The sequence below is a fragment of the Meriones unguiculatus genome, chromosome 21 (assembly GCF_030254825.1).
Source record: "Meriones unguiculatus strain TT.TT164.6M chromosome 21, Bangor_MerUng_6.1, whole genome shotgun sequence".
NCBI lineage: Eukaryota > Metazoa > Chordata > Mammalia > Rodentia > Muridae > Meriones > Meriones unguiculatus.
The window spans coordinates 50,980,245-51,002,836 of record NC_083368.1 but is presented as its reverse complement, the minus strand read 5'-3'; the positions used below and the strand labels follow the sequence as shown (position 1 = coordinate 51,002,836).

Below are 22,592 nucleotides of genomic sequence, written 5' to 3'. Positions count from 1 at the left end.
TCATCACTGAGTGGTGACATTAATAAGAATTTTTAGTGTCTTCCGTGAGCTTACTCATATTTTCTACTTTAATGGGAGAACCCATGTAATACTGTATTTTGAGATTAAAACTGATTTTAAAAAAATGAAACTTGAATTTTACCCTCAATTGTTGTCAAATTCAGCTCCCCCCAAAAAAGAGATGGTGCATTCATTTTCAAAGAAACATCATAGGGATATGCTCAACAAGTGAAATAATAATAAATGCTTACTGAAATGCAAACAGTTGAGATAGAATAAGAATTGTCCCAGCTCTTAAACAAATGTCCCAATTCTAAAGGCTCTTTCTTGAGTCCACCTCCTCAATTGTAGAGATCAAGTGGCTCATGTTTTTTATAAGTTAAGTAAATGCAAAATGTCATACAATGGGAATCTGTAAGATTACTATATAATTATCATTATATGCTAAATATAGACTATTGTGAAATATAATAATAGTTTTAACTGAATAGTGACAGAGTTCAAATGAGGAAAGTGACTATGTTCACTCTCCTTTTTTCTCAGTCATCGAGGAAATGACTTCTAAATATTATTATGACACAGATACTGTTTTTTAAAATTAGAATCTTTCTCTGGAACTGTCTTTAATTGTGAATCAGAACTGCATGCTAGGCATTCTTTTGAAGAACTTTGAGAATTTAAAAAATTTCAAAGAACTTGGTTTTGCCTTGTCTGGAAATGTAAAGCTGCCTGGTCCTTCTGTGCCTGTTGCCAAGAACAACTTGATCTTTGTAGCCCCAAAGGCGAAGGGACAGGAAACTCTTGACCTATTCTTTAATTCACTCTTTGGTTTCTCACTTATCAAAAACTAACAAGGCTGTACCTACAGGACAGGGGCTGTCCTTCCTTCCATGCTACAGGTGACAGTGAGATGCATAAGGTGGAAATCTACCAAGAAAGTGAGGCAGGTTCATAAATGGTTGAGAAGCAATGGAAAACAGGCTGACTTCAGGTAGAGGACCAGGACGATTCAGCAGAAAGGGCCACTTCCAGGGATGGAAAAAAGAAATGTGGAGTAAGGAAATGAATTAATGATAATGTCTCATATTAGATCTAAATAACATTCAACTGAATATTAACTGCATAGATGAGATGACAGAACCGACAGAAATGGAATTTGCTAATAGGCTGATGTCATTGCAACCTCAAGAACACATTTTTAAATATAAACTAAAGTTTTAAACCTATAAAGAAATTATAAAATATAAAATATAAATTATAAAACATCTATACACCATTTTTAAATTGGGTTACTTGACTTTTTGCTGTTTAACTTCTTTAGTTCTTTATATATACTGGATATTAGCCCTCTGTCAGATACAGGGTTGGTGAAGATCCTTTCCCAGTCTGTAGGCTGTTGTTTTGTTCTGATGACAGTGTCCTTTGCTTAACAGAAGCTTTTCAGTTTCATGAGGTCCCATTTATTGATTGTTGCTCTTAGAGCCTGTGCTGTTGGTGTTCTGTTCAGGAAGTTGTCTCTTGTGACAATGAGTTCAAGGCTCTTCCCCACTTTTTCTTCTAAGAGGTTCAGTGTGTCCAGCTTTATGTTGAGGTCTTTGATCCACTTGAACTTTAGTTTATTGCAGGGTGATAAATATGGATCTATATGCAGTTTTCTACATGTAGATATCCAGTTAGACCAGCACCATTTGTTGAAGATACTGTCTTTTTTCCATTGTATGGTTTTGGCTTCTTTGTCAAAAATCAAGTATCCGTAGATGTGTGGGTTTATTTCTGGGTCTTCTATTCGATTCCATTGATCCACCTTTCTGTTTCTATGTCAGTACCATGAAGTTTTTATTATTATTGCTCTGTAGTATAGCTTGAGATCAGGTATGGAATATCTCCAGATGATCTGTTATATACGGTACATACTCACTTATGAGTGGATATTAGACATATAATATAGGATAAATATACTAAAATCTGTACACTTAAGCTAAGCAAGAAGGAGGACCTGGGTAACAGGCTGAATCCTCATCAAGAAAGGCAAATGGGATGGACATTGGAAGAGGGAGAAAACAGGAAACAGAAAATTAGCCTACCAAGGAGGGCCTCTACCAGCAGTGTATCAAAGCAGATGCTGAGACACATAGCCAAACTTTGGGCAGCATGCAGGGAATCTTATGAAAGAAGGAGGGGATAGAAAGACCTGGAAGGAACAGGAGCTCCACAAGGAGAGCAACAGAACCAAAAAAATCAGGGCACAAGGGTCTTTTCTGAGACTCATACTCCAACCAAGGACCATGCATGGAGATAACCTAGAACTCCTGCACAGATGTAGCCCATGACAGCTCAGAATCCAAGTAGGTTCCCTAGCAATGGGAACAGGGACTGTCTCTGACATGAACTCAGTGGCTGGCTCTTTGATCACCTCCCCCTGATGGGGGAGCAGCCTTGCCAGGCCACACGGGAGGACAATACAGCCACTCCTGATGAGATCTGATAAATTAGGATCAGAGGGAAGGGGAGGAGGAGCTCCCTTATCAGTGGACTTGGAGAGGGGCATGGGAGAAGATGAGGGAGGGAGGGTGGGGTTGGGAGGGGATGAGGGATGGGCTACAGAAGCGATACAAAGTGAATAAACTGTAATTTATAAAAAGTATAAATAAATTTTTAAAAAGTGAAAAAATAATTTAAAAAATATAAATTATGGAATTATAAACTATAAATACATTTTATTTAAAAAAGAAAGAAAGAAAAGAAAATGAAAAAGAAAGGAAAAATTTAAAAAGGTGTTCATTATCTCCTCTTTCATCTTGGCAAACAGGAGCCCTTAGAGCATGTAAAGCTGAGGAGGTGGGTATGGGAGAGGGTAGGATGATCTTCTGTACTTGATCAAAGGTAATTCTTCTACTGTAAAGAACCCGAGAACTACAGTAGGATGAAGGAAGGAGCTGAGACCCCACCAGGGAGACAGGACAAGGGGGAGGTCAAATGACCAGAGGACCACATCTCCAATCTCAAAGACACAAACTATAGTAAAAGCTAGTACTGGCTCCCAGCTGCCGTTGCTTAAGCTGAGGACATTATAACGCTCTAACCCCCACCGAGTAACTGTCTAAGATGTGTGTGGATGAGAAGTGGCCTGTCCCTGAGGAATGCTGGGAGAAGCGTACCTATGAACAAGTGCGCTGCCGAAAGAGGCTGTGGATGTACAATTTCTATTGTATTGTAGAATTCATTATTTAAAATTTGCATCCCTCCAATTTATATGAATGAATCTATTTTCAACAGCGTCCCTTTCCTCGTCAGTTCTGCTTTTTAATTATTTTGGAACAAAATCACAAATATGTGATAATTCTTACTCTGACAGTGATAGCAATGCTACCACAGAGCTGTGGCATAGTGTGACAATGCACACGCGCAGCTGACAGGAGTAAGATTGAGGCCCACACGCACCACTGGAGACCTGGCTGCCTTCCTTGAGAAGCTCTTCACCTACCTGTGAAGTATTGTAACTCGAAGAGCAAGCAGTGTGGAGACTGTCCTGTCTCTGATGGACCATAGAGTCAACGAGACCCCAAAAGATCAATACTTCTTAAAGGTTTGTGTTTTTAAGGTCACTGATTTTTCTTACAAAATTATATTTCTTTCAAAGTGTTACGCAAAGTAGAAATTGCTTTGGAAGGCTTTAAAGTCAGAGATGCCTGAGTTCAAATACTGATATCGCCCCTGTCTTGCTATGTAAACTGGGGCAAATCACTCAGTGTCAGCTTCCCAAACCGTAAGCCATGAAAATGGTTTTGGCCAGAGTCACAAACTGGTTGATGGGAGGCTTAAGGCCAACCCTCTTTGGTTCAAGGCAAGGTGGTGTTACACAACAGTTGGCAGCTACTGTTGTGTAGCTGATTGTTACAATTAACAAGTTAAGCCTGAAACTTAATTTTGGACACTCTGCCGCCCTACACTAATTCGGAGCTGCACATGGGCTGCACACTGCACAGCTCAGAGCGTGTCTATATGTCAGCATTACGCTTTTATTACGTGGAAGTCGACTCCTTCAGACGCGCAGTGACTATTCAGTGAATTGAAGCTTCCGTTTAGCTCAGAATAGATGCAAAGAGATAAAGTGTGCAGCCACTGTCAGCACAGGTTTGGAGGGCAGTGTGAGAGCCGTGCACACAGGCACTGCGTAGTCTGGTTGCTACTGGGAAGCATCTGCTCGGGCATGTGCGCCGAGTCCACATGAGCATGATTTACCTTGAACTTCCTGGTTCTGGTGCCACCTGAGGGTACTCCCGTGCCTGGGACAGATTCAGACACAGTGGGGGTAAGGGTCCTGTAAGAGATGGTCTTTCTGAGTGGAGGGCTTGTCTTGCTTGAGTTTCAGAGAACAAGAGTGGGCAAGAGTGTGAAGGCAGTGCGGAGGAACACGCTGCTTGGAGAAAACACCTTCAATGTGCCCTGTGGAAATGGGTGTCCCTGCTTCAGAGGACGGCGTCGAGTTTAGGGTGAGAGAGGCCTTGCTGAAGAAGGGTTGGCATCAGTATCCATGTGCACAAACCATGTCCTACATTAAGTGACCGACTACAATCTTATCCTTAAAGAACTGAGGATCTAAATGTGATAAAATGTGATTTTAAAGTCTAATGGAAAAAGCAATCATATTTTTATTTGGCTGTTTTGTCTACTGTATTTTTCAAGAGGAAGTGGTTTAGGTTCATTTTTATTTTTCTAACCAATTATCTATTATTCAGTATAAAAAACTATTAAACAATTTGTTATGACTATCCGAAATCACTTTTGCCAGGAATCCAATTTTAATTTAAATGCTACTGTCATACTATAGTTATTTGAAAACCGCTGTCATATTTTTTTGTTGGAGAGCAAACAATTCTAAATATTATATTAAAGCAATAAAAGCATGAACATTAAAGATTAATTTAAAAGAAATTGATTATTAAATTAATATCATTCATGACAAAAATTCATGACAAAAAAGTGCAAGGCAGAGATCAAAGAAGAGAATGTAGTTTGGAAAATCTTAACTTCTCACAACGAAGGGTACTTCAACTATTTCTTCATGGATTACTACAGTCTGGTACAAACAGAAAGTAACAAGATGGAGAGACCTCTGTTTGTGTCCTCCGGCTTTGCCATGGTTTTTGACTCCTGTTTCAGCCACAAAAGGCACAGAACATATGCAGGGAACCCAAACACCCACCATGTTTTCTATTGGTTGGCTATGACAAAGTTATTTTCCTCCAAAGAAGGAAACCGAGAATGTTTTTGTTTATTAATAGTAATTCAGTATAATGTTGTCAATACCTATTACATGCTTGATTTTTTTTCCTCTTGGAACTGGCAACACAGGTGTGTGTACCATGATCTCATCTGAGGTTCAGTTTATGTTTTCATCTCTAGCTCAAACCCTTGATCACCCTTACCAGACATGACACCCTAGTATCTGACCACCTCAGCCTCTCATTCCCTTTTCTCTTACAGCTTTCAGTCCAGCAGCTACTGTAAGGTGAACTTGGAGTGTTTATGTGGCTATCCTGCTTATTGTTGTGTGACTTGGAAAACTTGCTACCATTTCCCAGCTCTTATTTTGTTTTTTCATATAGGAAGAATGGATTTTTCAAATTCTCATTTGTAGATATAGAAACTACAATTCAGGGACGCTACATTGCCTGCCTAAAGCTACAAAAGTTAATTTAAACGTTTCAAAAACTGTAATTTTTGCGTGGTTTCCACCACACCAAAACAACCATCTATACTGAGTCTTTGAAGGGCACAGAAAAATAATATTTCAATACATACCTGCTTCATGAATCTCTTCCTTTCCCGTATATGAGGAAAACACCTGCCTGGAAAACTTGTACTGTTGTTCTCGGAAATTGTTTTGTAAGTAATCCATCAACATGACATAGCCAGACTGTTGCATTGTGAGAACTTCACAAAATACAGCCAGCTGGAAAAAAGACCAACTCATTTAACACATCTGCTTCAAAAGCTTCAGTAAATGCTTCAAAATGATACTCTGCAGCAAACCTACAAAACAATGCTTCCGCATTAGCTTCAAATTACTTCATTATGTGAACCTCCGAGATTACCTGGCTTTCAGAGATGCTAACTGTATCCTTAAAAATGATCCATTCAACGGTGTCTGTGCAGGGAGGAGATGTCAATGAGCCGTTGTAAATGTAATATTTGTCAGTGGAGTTTGGCAGAAGGTTCTTCAGGATGAATGGATCCAAGGCAGCCTGCTTCCCTGTGAAGTAATAATACACATCTCAGCTGGAATTCCAACAGTGGCACTTAGTTATCAAATCTGCTATGAAACAAGGACTCGTTCTTACTTTAATAAATGATTTAGAATTGAAATTTAAGACTGTTAGATGTATTTATATATATATATATATATATATATATATATTGAGTATACCACAAATTGTCTTAAATATACTTGATAGGTTGTTAGATGTCTTACAACACAGTGCTGAAAAAAATTCAGATAAAAAAGATGAAGACATCTACAGTTACTTCAAAAGATATCAGCCATGTCTTCTGAAAAAAACAAAACAAAACAAAACAAAACAAAGCATTCCAGTCCATGGTATTAAAAAAAAAAAAAGAAATCCCTCTTCTGTCAAAGATTATTTTTAAAAGCCTATAGTAATGATTGCTTTAAGGGTAACTTAATGAAAACTTCCCCTAGAAATCAAGAACAAGATGAGGGTGTCTCATATCATCGCTTTTTGTTTGCTATCAAACATGAAATGCTGAGTGAGCTGGCACATGACAGAATCCCAGAGCCTGGGAAGCAGAGGAGAGGATCATGAGATGAAGGCCTATGTGGGGTACCTAGGTGACATAAAAAGGGAAGGACTGGGGAGAAAAGCTGTCAGGATTTATAGGAACTGATATCACCACAATTTGCAAACAGCCACATGGTTGTGCTGCTATGGTTCAGGGAACATCACAGAAGAGGAGGCAGAAAGATTTTAAGAGCCAGAATACCAGGAAGTTGGTTGTGAAACAGGCTCCTAGAAATGGCTGCAATGACAATATCAATGGACACATTAATGTGAACAAAGGAAAATTAAAAAAATAAAAATAAAAAAACAATGCAGGCAACCAATGATTGCTGGGAGATGAAAACTTTACCTCTCCCAGGGTTAGCTCCCTTCCTAGTTTTCCAGTAAAGAGTGATCAGCCCTGAAAGCCTTATACACAGAAACAAGAAAAGCACACTCAGCAGGTTGTATGTGTGTGCGTGTGTAATAGTAATAATTGAAGAACTTTAGAATGAAGAGGACATGGAATGGGCTAAGGGATATAAGGGAGAAGGTAAAGTGATATGATTCTATTTTGATTAAAGGGACACTGTCAATAGGACAAAGTAGCAGCCTACAGATTGGGAAAAGATCTTCATCAACTCTACATCGGACAAAGGGCTAATCTCCAAAATATATAAAGAACTCAGGAAAGTATCACCAACAAACAAAATAATCCAATTAAGAATGGCGTACAGAGTTAAACAGAGAATTCTCAACAGAGAAATATCTAATGGCAGAAAAGCAGTGCTCAAAATGGATATCACTCCCACAGCAATTGCAAAAAGAAATGTAGAGTAGTCACTCTGAAAAAAATATTTTTAAAGAAAGTAGGAGACAGAGGAAACTCTTGGAAAAGTAATTAGGTGATTGTTGTTGGGGAAAATGGAAAATGAGAAAGCCAAAGTGGGTTTGAGCCAGCATTCCTGGGATTTTGGATTCTCTGTGATTTCAAAATGAATACCATTGGATGCTCCTTTTTTCTTTGATCCACTGTTCGCATATATTAGGACATTTACATTCTTTTAAAATTTGGTATGTGGTGAAGCACAACAGAATACTATTAATTACGGTTAGGAAAATTCAGTTGTAGTAGACAAAGACCTCAAGTATTGTGAAAAGAACAAATAATAAAACATTACTATTATGGGAATAAGCATGTATTGTATTCTGAATAAACTCTTGTCTCATAAGAAATGCTTTAAAGAGAAAAAAAGAAAGAAGAATTAAAGGCACAAACAAAATTACACTGATAAGAATTTGTAAGGCAAGGAAATTAAGTAAGCTTATCTGCAGATGAAGAACATTTATTATGTTCATAGACAATGTAGAGCAATTTGCTGTATTTGAAGTGTCTTTTTTTCATTTAAATTTAATATAACTTTTACCCAATACCACATTCATGTGCTTCAAAATAAAAATGGATTAAACATGTATATTGAGAAACATTTTAAAAGACTATTCAGTTTAATTCATGAATTTAGTAAAGTCACTGTACAAAACACCAATATAAAAAAATCAATTGTATTTGTACATCAGTTTTAATCAACAAAAATTATTTTTCGTAACACGATTTTTCCTCTATTCCTTTTCTTTAAAATTTTTATGTAATATGTTTTGATCATATTCTTTCCCTCCTTCCTCCAAAGCCTAGATTTTTCCTCCCTCCCACCTACACACTCAACTTCATGTTCTTTCTCCTTCTTCAAGAACAAACAAACAAAACCCCAAACTAAGCCAAAACAACAAAAAGCACAAAACAACAAACAAGCAAATAAAACTGAAGTCTGTTTTGTGTTGGCCAACTAATCCTAGTGTGGGCCCTGCCCTGGAGCTGGTTGATATGCCCAGTGTCACTCCATTGAAGAAAACTGAGATTCTGTTTCCCAGAAGCTATCAATAGCAAAACAAACAGGGTTTAAAATAGCAACAAATATATTATACAAATAGATCTGTTGATGTTGTATGAACTATTTACACTGTAATATATTCTAGAGAGAATGAAAAAAACACTTTTTAAAAAGGTAGAAAGGACCACATCCTGGGTTTTGAAAATTCAATATTGTGGTAGGGACTAATTTCCCCACAAGTTCAATGAACTCTTACTAAAAAAAGTCTCAGAAGGGTGTGTGTGTATGTGTGTGTGTGTATACTGTCTGAGTGTATGCATTTGTTTGTTGTTGATGTTTTTTATTTGTTTAAAACAGGGTCTCACTGTGTAGCTCTGACTGTCCTGAAACTCACTATGCAGAACAGTGCTAGGACTAAAGGTTTGCTCCACTATCTATCACATTTATCTGTTAACTGGGATGCTGACTGTAAAGTTCAATAAAACACGGAGCTTATAAATCAAATAATCTTGAACAATAAAAAGTTAAAGAAATATCATTGATAACCCAGAAGTCTTGCTGATCATATGTGGTTGTGGAAACCATGAGAGTAACACACTTTGCAGATATATAAAAAATGGAGAATAGAGACCCACACATATATGATCACTTGATTTATAGCTGAAATAGTTGCAGTGTAGAATTAATAGACTTTTCAACAAGCAGTTTAGCCTTGAGAAAACAAGTGAATTTCAACTACCTATTCCATCCATCCATCCATCCATCCATCCATCCATCCTCCATTTATCGCTCCCTCCAATTCACTCATTGGGTGGTAAGGACTGAACACAGCATTTCAATCATGGCAAGTATGCATCCTGTCACTGTGCTATATCCTCATCTCTAATTCTGTGTTTTGGATTACAAATACTAACCAATTCTAGATGGAGTAAAAGTGTCTTCACTTTTAGAAGAAAACATGGAAAATTATCTTCGTATACGTAGCTTAAAATTTCTGCTGAAATTTTAAAACTAAATGTGAAAGTAGAAATGATACAAACTTTAAGGATGCTATGATCAAGAAGATTAAAAAGTTACTATTTAGGGGTGAGGATGTAGTTCACTTGTTAGGGTGCTTTCCTAGAACATATGAGACCCTAGGTTTGATCCCAAGCACCAAATAAAACCAGTGTGGCAGTGTGTACTTATAATCCTAGCACTGAGAAAGTAGAGTCAAGAGGATCACAAGTCCAAACTCATCCTAAGAGGCACAGTGGGCTTTGCGTCACCCTGGGCTTCATGAGGCCCTGTCTCAAAAAAAAAAAAAAAAAAAAAAAGAATCATTATTAAGACAGCCCACTAAAGAACAGAAAATATACTATGAATATACTATGCACACACACACATTTATATTCATATACAGGTAGATCTTTATTTGTGTGTGTATATTCTTGTTCATGAACTTGCATACAGATGAGAAAATCTCCATGCAATCATGGGTACATTTTATTTTTGTATCTTTCAACAGTGCTTGCCAAGAGCACCATCTTGTCCATCCAGCTCTTTCTGCCCGTACTCATATGGGCAGTGATTTGTATTTCCCCATCTTTCTTACTCCTCAGTCCAATGCATGTCTTTTGTCCTATCCGGGAGATTTAGCTCATTACACAGTAGTTCCTGAAGCTAATTTAGTCCATGTGAAGTGACACCTTATTGGAACAACCCAAGGAGTTTTACAATAACGCCAGTGTCAGGCTTTCCATCACTGGAGAGAGAACTTCCAGGAGTGGAGCTTGTCCACAAGCATTCTCAAACCTATCTCCAGACGATGCATGCATGTAGTCAAGGTTAAAAGCCAGGGAAAGGGAGGTGTTTTCAAGACTTTTCACCTTCCTGATCACATTGCTCATGGTATTATTAATAACTAAAATTAGAGCCCATTGCTTACAGTTTGAGCTAAAGGCTAAATCTTACAAACAGAAATCCATTTGATTGAATTACGCTTTCTCTGGAGCAAATAAAATCTGATCTTAACCCATTAGAAAGTTTACATTTTGTTTGGCTTCATGAACTAGTGATGTCTGTGATACGTCCAATATAAAAATGAGATTGTCGGAGTTCACTGCCAAAGTAGGACTGAGAAAAGCCCAGTGGGCTTCAACTCTCCACAAAGAACTGCAGGTAACTGAGGCAGCTGGGAGCAGGAGAGGTGGCTTCCCCGGGGGCAAGCATGCCAACTGGCTGGCCAGCACCAAAGAGTCAAGCCTGAAAACACACATAGAGGTACTACTGTATGCACAGAATAGGTTATATTTAAGAAAAAAGATATACAGACACATACATATAAATACACATATACATATATGCATGCAATAACGTGGGAAAAGAAGCCATGGATTTTATGTCTTATATGGAGGAGTATTTGGGAGGGTTCAGAGGGAGAAAATAGAAGGGAGAAATTAAATTAAATTGTACTCCCAAAAATGAAAAAGATGATCTTCAGAGTTCAGATTTCAATTCAAATTCTCGGGAAATTATCAGGATTTTCCTGTTAATCTGTGGGTATTTTCTATTTTCGGATTCCCATTTTTAAGGCTTGATTGTGTGTGTGTGTGTGTGTGTGTGATGACTGCAATTGTTTTATTTTTTATTAAAGATAAAATTACTTTTACATGTATCTTATGAAAATGTGATTGTGGTATAAACCAATTAAGAGGCAGAAATTGATGCCCTGCTACCGGGGAGAAGACGAATTGGATGCCAGATGATCTCGAGGCAGGGCAAAGAAGACAAAGTTTCATGATCTCTGTGGAGATGTGAAGCACGGAATTTTTTTGGCACGTGGACAAACATTATAGGTAAAGAAGGTTAAGAAGAAAAGGAAGAAAGAAATTTTATTTTCCGTAATACAGAATCCACTCTTCCTTTTCTGAACCTCAGTAACAAGCATATTTACTTGCTGAGGGGTTAAATGTTCACACAGTTTGTTACAGCATGTTTGTCCTAAAATTCTGGCTGAGATATTTCACAGATCTTTCAATTATGTTCGGCCACTATTTACTGAGAAATCTAGACTATGGTGATATTTTGTGACCTGGGAAATAATCATAAATTTCATCTGAGTAACTTCATAAGAGAGACCTCACCTGGGCCAACAGTCCTCCACCTCAACCACCAATCCCTCAGACACAGAGGATTAATTAACCAACCTCCTAGATAGTTCCATGGGGAGGTTGTCACTGAGAGGAGAAAAGATGAGGGAGAGAGACCTGAGGTATCTGAGGCCCACAGTACAGCCAATAACAAGGGAGTGTTGCTGAGGACTTAAAACTAACTCTTACAGCAATGGCCCGGGGTGGCCCTCTAGGCTTCTTGTGAGGATCATTCAAGACACAGATCCCTGGGCCTGACTGAGCAAGCAGCATAATCATGATGAGGCCTTTCATTTGAGAATCCCTGGTAACACCATATGAATTTTTTTCTCCTTTGCAGTTGCAAAGATTTCATGAATACCTGTCTTTTCTGTCTGTTCTGCTTGAAGAATATTAATATTTCCTCTTTGTATCATTTCAAAGTCTCCACCTTTTCCTCAGTCTATAGATACAACACTGCCTAACATACAAACACTGACTAGCTTTGGTGAAAAGAAAATAAGAAAGAACAGGTTCTCAAAGAGAAATGAGGTTTGTCTTTTAGAGCAAAATGTAGGAGATGAGCAACCAGTCCATGCTAACGTGAGATTGTGTATTCTGAATGATGGTTGTAGCATTAAGTTGCCCACAACTCTCCTTACTTGCAGAATGTGGCTCAGGGTTTGGAAGCCTGAGTGCGGCCCAAGAGTCTCTTGTCTGAGGGTAAGAACTGCTTTCCATTTTTAAAATTCCCTATAGTAGTAGCTTAGCAGCCCAAATTAGAACTCCTTATTTTACCGTACTTTAGGCATGTTCTAGACTCCAAAAGAAAATAGAGAAGGTTCTACAACTAAACAAGTGTAGTTAATAGTCTGAGTCCCCTGTCCCATGAGCTGATGCAGGAACATCCTAGGTTTAGATTTTATACAACCTTAAGGAAGTGTTGAAATTTAACCTGGTTCCCTTCCTTCAGTTGGATAGAATCCATGTTCTGAGTTATTGAGAGAAAATTAAGTGTGGCTTATGGTATTCAGTGTTGAATTTTGCTTCTAGGGGGACTGAGGGGTCAGTCAGCTGGATCTTGCTCTTGATTACAGGAGAAGGGGTAGAGAAGGCTTCTCCTCTGAAGGAGTCCACACTTTCCTGACTTCTGAAAGGTTCGGTCAATTCTGATCCTCAAATGTAACTGGACAAAGATGAAGCAACCCCAGTTGGGCTTTTGCTTTCAAGAAAAGGATCTATGTGGAGGCTTGTTTGTAGCTTCAGATTTGGTGGCTTTCCAGAGAGGAAAAATTTACATTTTGTTGATAACCAGGGGAGGAGTAATATTGTTTACTAAAAGTAAAATAGCAACCACAGGTTTTGAGTCTGTGACCAATGCTGTCAAAGGCATTTGCTGTGACAGATGACAAGATCCTAGGTATCGATCAGGCAGAATAATACAAAGCACATTCCATCCTGTTCTATGTAAGCATGCACTTTTTTGCAGATATCTGACCTTTTGAAATACTCATCTACCAAGAAAACCACCAGTGAACAGATGTCCATTTTAGTAAATTTCCCGTTTTCATTTCATAGTTTGAAATTAATTGGTTTCATATAGTCTTTAAGGTGATGTACAGTACAGAACCAGAGTAGATGAATGTTTTAAAAGCACAGCACATTAAGAATTCATTGACAGACTACCAGACTTCTTTTTACATTGATATCATGTAATTTAAAACTTTAATTAAGCAATTACTGATGTATTTATTTGAGATAGAACCCCTCTATATAACCCTGACGAGCTGTCCTGGAACTTGACATGTAGAGTGAGACAGCCTTGAGCTCACAGAGATCTACCTGCCTTTGATTCCTAAGTGCTAGGGCTATGGCATGTGTCACAGTGCCCAAGTTTTCATAGCTGTTATGGCACAGAAGTCTCGCATCGATGGTTCTTTTCTTAGAGGGAGATGTCTGAAGCAGTCAAGTATGTGGAGTGAGATACTGTCATCTTTAAAGACACCATCCTCTCCATCTTTCACAAGAGAGTTTGTCACACTTCAGATACTCACAGGTATGCCAGTCTCAATCTTAATAGCTTACCAAAACGACTAACACTCTCGATTCCATCAATAATGGTTTTGTAATCCAAATTTTCTTCAATTCCAACCTGTTAAAGAAGAACGGCATTATAAAAACAGGATCCAACAATTGACTAACTGCTCAATAAAAAAATCCCAATTGAGTATAAAGCATAGTATATCCCAAACACTTTTTCCCAACAGCAAGGTAAAAAAAAAAAAAAAAAAAAAAAAAAAAAAAAAAGCAAATAAAAATCAGGGAACTATACATTTTACACTATGAAAAATTAAATGGACAATGTCATGATTTATAGTCACTGAGTTAGAGCACTTTTCATGGGTAGTTCCTATGATTTAAAAAGAGATTAGTTGCAAGCCTATGCATAATAATTACCTCGAATAAAATGGATAAAGCCCTTAACCTCCCTTTTCCTTTAACTGCTTCCTCAAAACTTGAAAATCGGTCAGCATCAAAGCAGTAGACTTGCATCTGTGAATGTAAGGATGACAGTTTTATTAGGAGCATGTCACAAAAGCTAGTGAAGAGAGGGAACAGAGAATCCGACTAATTCGGTAAATTCTACTGAAAAATTCTACAGATGATACAGTTCTATATTTTCTGTGTTTTCCAAACAACTTCTCAATTACAGATATACTTAAATAAGTATGCTATCATTTGCATCCTTGGACTTAGAAGGAAATACAGAATCTTCCCTAACAAAGCATGTACTACCAGGAGAATAGCAGCAGCCATTACAGTAACAATCCTTCAAGTAATCACTGAATGTACAAATTAACAAAGGCTCATTTAACTATTTTTGCGTGAATTCTACAGACCTGGAGCCCACTGTTTCTTGCGTGAACATTCCTTTCTTGATGGCCCATTGTTACAGTTTTGGGTATTATCATGGTGTACTTACTGCTCTTCCACTGAAATTCTAAAGGAGTCTGCTTGTATCTAAAAATGACGTGTTTTAATCTTCCTATTGTAACTTCTCGTGCTGTGAAGCTAGCTCTCGTGTCTACTCCACTCTAGATGCTCAGGTTGAATACAGGTTGTATTCAAGCTTTTCATGTGTTCCTTGCTTGTGGGTTTAAACCCAGGTAACTTCAGTATTTGAAGGTAGAACTCAGGCAAGAGTAGGAAGCCTCTGAGAACACTCAAGGACCACTAGCGGAAAGTGCCATGTTCAGCAGGATGGCAGTGGCTATGATGTGCCACCAATGCCTTCTCAGAGACGGCATCTCAGTTGACCTCTGACGGACAAATAGCTTTAAACAAGTTGAAAACAGAAGGTTTGGGGTGGGGGGGTCTTGTAGTTCTACAGAAGTACCCTGGAAAGGTGCACACAAAGAAAGTAATAGCATGGAAACTGAAAATCATTTTCTGTGATGTCAGAGGATCATTGTAAGGAAAGGGTAGGGAGAAGCAGGCAGAGAAAGAGCCATGGGAAGTCACCAATGACCCTTAGGAAACAGTCATAAGGATGGACTAAGGGTAGGAGTGGAGACAGAGTGAGGGAAGACTAAAGAGACACAATTAGATTGACATTTAGTGTGCTACGAAAAAATAATGGTGGTAGAACTCATTATATATATAATTTGTAAAAACACAGATAATTTGTAGAAAGAATTCAGAAGACTCATTTATATGATGTGGGAGACAAAGAAAGAAAGAAAAAAGAAAGAAAGAAAGAAAGGAAGGAAGAAAAGGAAGAAAGGAAGAAGGAAGGAAATAAGGAAGGAAGGAAACTACGAAGGAAGGAAAGGTTCTAGGAAGCTCCTTTGAGGTCCTGTTTGCACAACTGGCGACAAACACTTCTAAGTATGTGTTTACTTTTGTGTGTGTGTGTTTTGTCGGCATGTCTGTCAGTGCACATGCACACATGTGTACCTGGTGAGGCTGAGAAGGCTAGCAAAGGGCATCAGATCTCCTGGAACTGGAGGCACACATGATCCCGAGACTCCTCATGTGTGGATGCTGGGAACTGAACCTCAGTCCTCTGCAAGGGCAACAAATGCTCTAACTACTACATCAACTCTTTTGACTTGATTTATGCTTATTTTTAATTATGTACTTACATATGTGTCTATGTGGAAGTGTGTGCAGGTGGGTACAGGTGCTACAATCTGAACCACAAAACAAACTACTTCCCAGAAAGCTTAATACTTTTGAGACACATACAAAAATGTTTATTTATATACACTATTTATCATACTTATAACTCTCTCCTAGTTTTAAAGATGAGATTTTTCTCATTTTTTAGAGTTTTCGTTCTGTATTTATTGTAATCATGGATTACAGATCAGATTTTTTATTTTTAATTAAAGGAGTTAACTGAAAGTATTTGCTCTACATTGATGACATCATCCCTTTTATTATTTGATTCATTCAATTCCTCATCTGTGTTTATTGGTTCGTTAGTAAGTGGCAATTTGGGTTTCTAGACATAGAAGAGTAAAGATGGGTTGTAGCCTCATTGAGTTTACAGTCTTGGAGGGGAAAATGTATTGATCAAGTCATTGAAACACAAATGTATGTTCCAAACTCTGAATTACACAGGAAGTCAAATTCTATGCGAGTGAAAATCTCAAAGATGCAGATGATAAGCGTGAAAGCGGCAGGCTGCTTCCTTACCTCAAGCGGGAACTTCTGTCCTTCTAAACTGTGCTCCGATCCTTCAGAAGACACATTGCATTTTCCCCAGTGAAAAGTTATTTTGCTTGCCTTGAATACCTTTTCTGAAAGTCCTCCACTGAGATAGTAGTCATTAGTGAGATTTATTTCCACTAAAGAAAACAAAACCAGGATATTATATCTAATCTTCTGAAAAACCAAAATTATGAATTTTAAATGAATCTCCTTCTACTTAAGATACATGATAAAACTCACGTGACAAATTTAAGAGTTTTGAAGTCATTTGGATTTCAACTTTGCCCTCATACTAACATTCTTAATGCATCTTACTTCCGCAAATCAAGGACACTGAAGTCAGGACCACTGTTGGACTCTGACTGCAGCCAGCCTACTTAATCTATTTGGTTCACTGAGATTGCTGTTCCTCCAAGGCTCTGTTGCCTCAAATGATGCTTGATGATAATGATGGGACATAATAAAGTCAGAAGAGATGTCCAGAAAGGAAGTCTTTCCTGGGGAGAGCTCTCCTGTTTCACCAATAGCCTGCTTCTGCCCACCACTCCCTTTTTGTTCTAATCCCTACATTCTGCCCAGACATCAGCTGCTTCCACAATTGTCTTAGGCAAACGGTTGGGAAGCCTCATCATAGAAGAGGATTTTGCCATTCCATATTTGAACCTGGAGTGTCCACCATTAGAACCCGAAACTTCCCCAAGTTCCCAGAGGACTTTACCAGTTGTATTTTTACAGTAGAAGGATAATGATTCTCTTGAGAGCCTAGTGCAAGATTATGTTGTCTCAGTCAGATTTAAGTAGTCCTTCCTCTGCTAATCAGAAATCACAGTTGACGGAGGCATCAGTGATTAATCCGCACACCCTGGCTAGCCAGCTAGTGTTATAAGTTTTCATTGATTGTGATAATAAGAATGTCAAGTAGAGTGTCAATAACAAAAACAATGGCAGTCAACATCTATCGTTTATGAAGTACCGATATGATATGAATTGCTTTATGCTTCTTAGCTACTTGATTCTCACATAACATTTGGGAGCAAAAACCACTGTAACCTCTATTACAAATAAGGCAACTGAGTCACAGGAAAGTTAAGTGGCTTCCTCCAAGATTTGCACTGTCATTTGAATGACCACTGATAAACCCAAACAGTGACTGTGAGGGACAAGTACTTAACCATTAGACCCTAAAAGAAACAAGGCAGAGATTGTATGTTAAAAGCACACACTCACAAAAATTGTATTAAATTGTCAAGATTTGGAACAACTTATTTTTATTATTTGAATTATAGTGTAACACACTAACATTTCTTGGCTACTCATTTAAAAAATATTAAATGTTTATCAGGCACAAATAGAGAAAAATTATTACTCTCCCAGAATATGCAGTGTAATTATTACATTTATTAGTTATATTATCTAAATATGAAATATAGAAGAAATTTATTCACTAGAAAACCACACTAATAGATCTGCTATTATAATTTTAATTTTTAAAATTCTTGCAAAGACGTACATTTGAGTTTATAACATTCCCTGACAAAATGTTATGTTTATTTCAAAACAAAATAGCCAAAATGGAAAAAAGTTTCTTTTGAAAATTATTGTATCTATATATGGTTCATCAAAGTTTTCTTGAATTTTTACATTTTACAAAAGTTACATTTTGCATGTTTTGAAAAAAAAAAAGATTATCTCACAAAAGCCACTTATATAAGTACCGCCTTCAGGATGGACTACAATTTTAAATTTCCCAAATAAAAGGACTATTGATTTCTTTTTAAATTTTAATTATAAGTAATTATCTTATCGTATTCAAATATTGATTGCAGCATAAAGCTGAATAGCCAAGACCAAAATCTGATGCCCAAGATATGGAAATCCTGACCAAGTGTCTGAGTTACAATTTCACTGGCTATAATTTCATTATCTTTCTCACATCATCAACTGAGAAGACCACTCTCATCACACAAAGAGAAAACACAACATGGTGATACTGTTTGTTATGCTTTTGGTACAAATTTTCCAAATGTTGACTAAATGCTGAGTCCGTTTCTACCATCAGCTTCTGTTCTGTTCAAGGAACAGAACAGAAATGTGTCAAAGGAAATGTGTCTCATGTAAAAACATTCTCAGTTAGAAAACCTGTCAGAGGCAAAAGACAACGATGTTACCTGTTTTCCCAGTGTTGTGAATGAACGTGTCTTCCAAAGATGCTTTTTCCCAGCCTTGAAATTTCAGTTTCTTAAGATTCACATTGACTTGTGTAAGATCTTCATCAATATTAATAGGAGACTGTTTTGGGCTATTACATATTGGATATTTCTTTCCCCAGTTTTTTTGATTTAGTGCACCTAGAGAAAAGAAAGCACAAGGGAGTTGGTTTGTTACATTACTATGTAAAAACTAAGATTTGGCATTATCAAATAATATATTACACACAAATATATTAGAATGGTAGAAAAATTTGGCATTATCTTTAAAGTAAGTCATTCAATAATTATGCCTCAATTACAGGCTGGATTATAAGTACTTCAACATCTCTCACATCACAAGGAGAGTATGGTATAGACTGGGGTTGCGCCAAAAGATGTATTTACTTAACATTTCCTAAAATCCCAATTATGTAAACTATTGCCTCACCCATACACCTACCAAATGCAGGGTTGATCGATAGCTTGTTTTGGTTGTTGCCTTTTCCAAATTTTCAGAAAGCCAAGGTGCTACGTAAGGTAGGCTGACTTGCCCAGCCTCCAGATTGAAAGGTCAGGCAGGAGAAGGTGATTCTTCCATCTTTAGCAACTCAAATGAGGTAGACCTTTTCATACCCAAGGTCACTCTTATCAACAAATGACTTGTCTTGGTTTCCATCTATTCAAGTTTTATTTATGAAAACATAATCATCAAACTATCCTTGTACTACCTGGCCATACATCAGTTCTTACTATTTAACTACATTAAACCAAAACACCCTACCAAGATTTCCATGCAGAGAATTGTCATCTCTTCCACAACGTGAACAGCCCTCTGAACCAAAGGTAGCCTACACTGCCTTTGTTTTACTTCCACCTGGAGAGATATATCACTTCCCACATTCACTACATCAAAACTAAGAATGGACACTTTTTTTTTAACCTAAGTTTTCATTCAAATGCTCCTCCTCAGCTTTTCTGCCATTATCACAGAAAGCGGGAGCATAGTTTCGGTAGATACAATTTTGAAAGCTTTTCTTCCTGAAATGAGTCTGGGTGAAGCCTTGTTCATATCACAAGAATTTTGGGACATCCCAAGTAAACACTGGCGCAATTCTCCTGGTGATGCGGAGGAAGGATACAGCTAACAGCAATGTAAGCTGCTTTGAAGGACCAGCAACACTGTGTCAAAGCTAATTTGCAAAACATCCCTGGAAAGAAAGGATCTTTAGTCACACCACGATACTGCCTCTGAAGTCGTGGAGAAAGCAGATAATACCTCACTGTGAGACTTCCATGAAAATCAATAGGTGCTAAAGACAAACTCTTAATGCTGGCTATATTCCTAGAAAGTAGTTGAGCACAACGTGTTTTGAAAATGTACGGTGATGCAAATTTTGGCTTCTAGGAACAGGTTTACAGATTTCGGTAATGATATATTGGTTAGACTGGTAAGACTTGGGAATGAGGATAAGGAAATGCTGCTTATTTTACTAATGTCAGTGTAAAAGAAGCAGAGAGAGGGTTGTAGCATGAGTCAATAGGGTCTTTTTCATTGCTTACATTTTACAATAATAGTACAATAAACTCACTTTGTAAGAGTTGCATAGCCCCAGTTTATAAAGCATAAAGTTTTAAGCTTCAGACAACACTGCATGTGACTTTGAAGCTGACTCTGGTGCGTTGCTTTTCATCATCACTCTGACTTGAGTCATAGCATATCCAAGAAAGAACTCTTTTCTTTTCCAATTTTTAAATTTTATTTTATTAATTAATTTATTTTTTTATTAATTACAGTTTATTCACTCTGTATCCCAGCTGTAGCCCCCTCCCAATCCCCTCACAATCCCAACCTCCCTCCCTGGTTAGCTTTGAAAAATTGGGCCACCAGATCCTATGAGATCACACGCCCAGGAACCAAGAGCCAAGGCTCAGGGCTGAGGGTGCCCCCATGCTCCCAACCACAGCAAGTAAAGCAAGAACACGAGGCACCACAGTCTTGCTACTGCTAAGAAGTGGATTCTTCCAGCAACTTGAAGATACTTGGAAGAAGCCAAGTTTCAAATGGGACTCTTTGTTGTTACACTTGTGAGTCTCTGAGCAGAGCTCCCCAAAAGAAGCAGGCATTCTTCACATCTCCTGACCTACAGAAACCACAGACAAATCTGCGTTTAAATTATCCGTGAAAACAATTTTCTCTGAAGTGAAAGAAAAACAATAAAATTAAGTAGTAAGTCTTTTTGTTGTTGTCATTGTTTCACTTTGGCTTGTTTTTGTATTTGTTCTTTTCAGCCAGGGTTTCTCTGTATAGCCCTGGCGGTCATTGGGACAGCCATAAATCCTGCTCTGTAGACTAGGCTGACCTTGAAATCAGAGATCTTCCTGTTTCTGCCTCCTGATTGCTGGAAAGACATGTACAGCCATGCCTGGCTCAATAGTACACCTTTAAAAGCACTAGTACATCTTTAAAAATCCTCACCAGCTCTCAGGTCGGGCGCTCCTTCCCTAACTCCTCCCCATGCCTGTATGTCTCACTCAGAATATAAGATCACGCCCAGGCTATCAGATCTTGTACCACTTACATCCTCTCTGCTCTGCTTTGCCACTACTCTTGGTGACTGTGTTCTAACCACAAGGCTTCCCTTCTGTTCTCGGAGCATCAAAAACTTGGCACTTCCTCTCATCTCCTGGACCACTCTCTCAGATGTCTTCAAGGCCCAGGTACCTTGCCTTGAGGCTTCAGTTGGGTCTCTGCTCAAATCAACTGCTCAGAAATACTTTCTCCTAGCGGCCTAGTGAAACATTTTTCTGCTTTTGGTCCTGTTCAATGCCTTTCCTTTATTTTTCTTTTTTTAATGCATTATGTTTATTTCTTTGCTGTTTTAATACCTTAGTATCTATAATAAATAGTACACAATTGGGTATTAAATAAACGCTTCTTGAATCTTATAAGAAACGGTGCTAGTTTGTTTGGATGGGCTTTTTTTTCACTTTTTAAATTGTAGCCTCCTCCCTCATCTTCTCCTGGTCCTATCCTCCTCCCTCTACTCCCTTAGACCACAGAAAAGGGGAGCCGTCCTCCCCTACCATCTGACATCAAGACTACCTGGATCCTATTCCTTTGTGGCCTGGGAAAGCCATCCCGCTAGAGGGAAGTGATCAAAGAGCCAGTAACAAGAGTCCACGTCAGAGATAACCCCTGCTCCCCTTACTAGGGAACCCACATGAATACTGAGCTGCCTATTGGCTACATCTGAGCAGGGGTCTAGGTCCTCTCCATGCATGGTCCTTGGTTGGTGCATCAATCTTTGCAGGTACCTCTGAACCCAGAGTTTTTGGCTATGTTGGTGTTGTGTAGCTCCAGTCCCCTCCAGGTCCTTCTATCCCTTCACACTTCCATAAAGTGCTCTGCCCAAACTTTGCCTATGTATCTAGTTTTATGCATTTGAACTCATAGGAATCAAACATGAAACAATAATTTTTTAAAAGTCAATTACAGGAAAATTCGTAAAATCAACTGTAAATCATGCTTTTGCTATATGATAGCAGAGTAGTTTCCACTAAAGTTCTGCTAAAGGATACCAGGAAAGGATCAAGGTCTGACCACTCCGTTTTCTTTTGTTACAGCAAATAGGGACTGAACAGCTGGATTTTGTTTTAAATGTGCAGAAATTACAGCGTCTAAAACACTTGATGTACTGTGATTTTTGGAGCATCTCTGGCTCTAAATGACTCCTTAATTTTAATGATTGGAAGGAAGAAAAAAAAAGAGGCCAGAATAAGATTAAGGATTTTATTTTTAGCAGGAAAAATAATAAACAAAAATGACAAAGCCCAGAACAAAAATACAAACAAGAAAACAAAAAACCCCAAAATAACAAAACAACAAAAACAAAAAACCCTAGGCAG

The 22,592-nt window shown here is 38.1% G+C and overlaps 1 protein-coding gene across 5 annotated transcripts in view; it reads right to left on the bottom strand.

Moving 5' to 3' along the window:
* Positions 1–22,592, bottom strand: part of Ptprz1 (protein tyrosine phosphatase receptor type Z1) — a 176,399-nt gene that overhangs the window by 73,607 nt on the left and 80,200 nt on the right. For all 5 annotated transcript variants that reach the window (XM_060373873.1, XM_021656742.2, XM_021656743.2 and 2 more), the window contains exons 3-8: positions 18,666–18,845; positions 16,483–16,634; positions 14,239–14,334; positions 13,867–13,933; positions 6,099–6,256; positions 5,806–5,956 (exon numbers count right to left, since the gene is read on the bottom strand). In XM_060373873.1, coding sequence (XP_060229856.1) covers positions 5,806–5,956; positions 6,099–6,256; positions 13,867–13,933; positions 14,239–14,334; positions 16,483–16,634; positions 18,666–18,845 — 804 coding nt within the window. The remainder of the gene's footprint in view (positions 1–5,805; positions 5,957–6,098; positions 6,257–13,866; positions 13,934–14,238; positions 14,335–16,482; positions 16,635–18,665; positions 18,846–22,592) is intronic.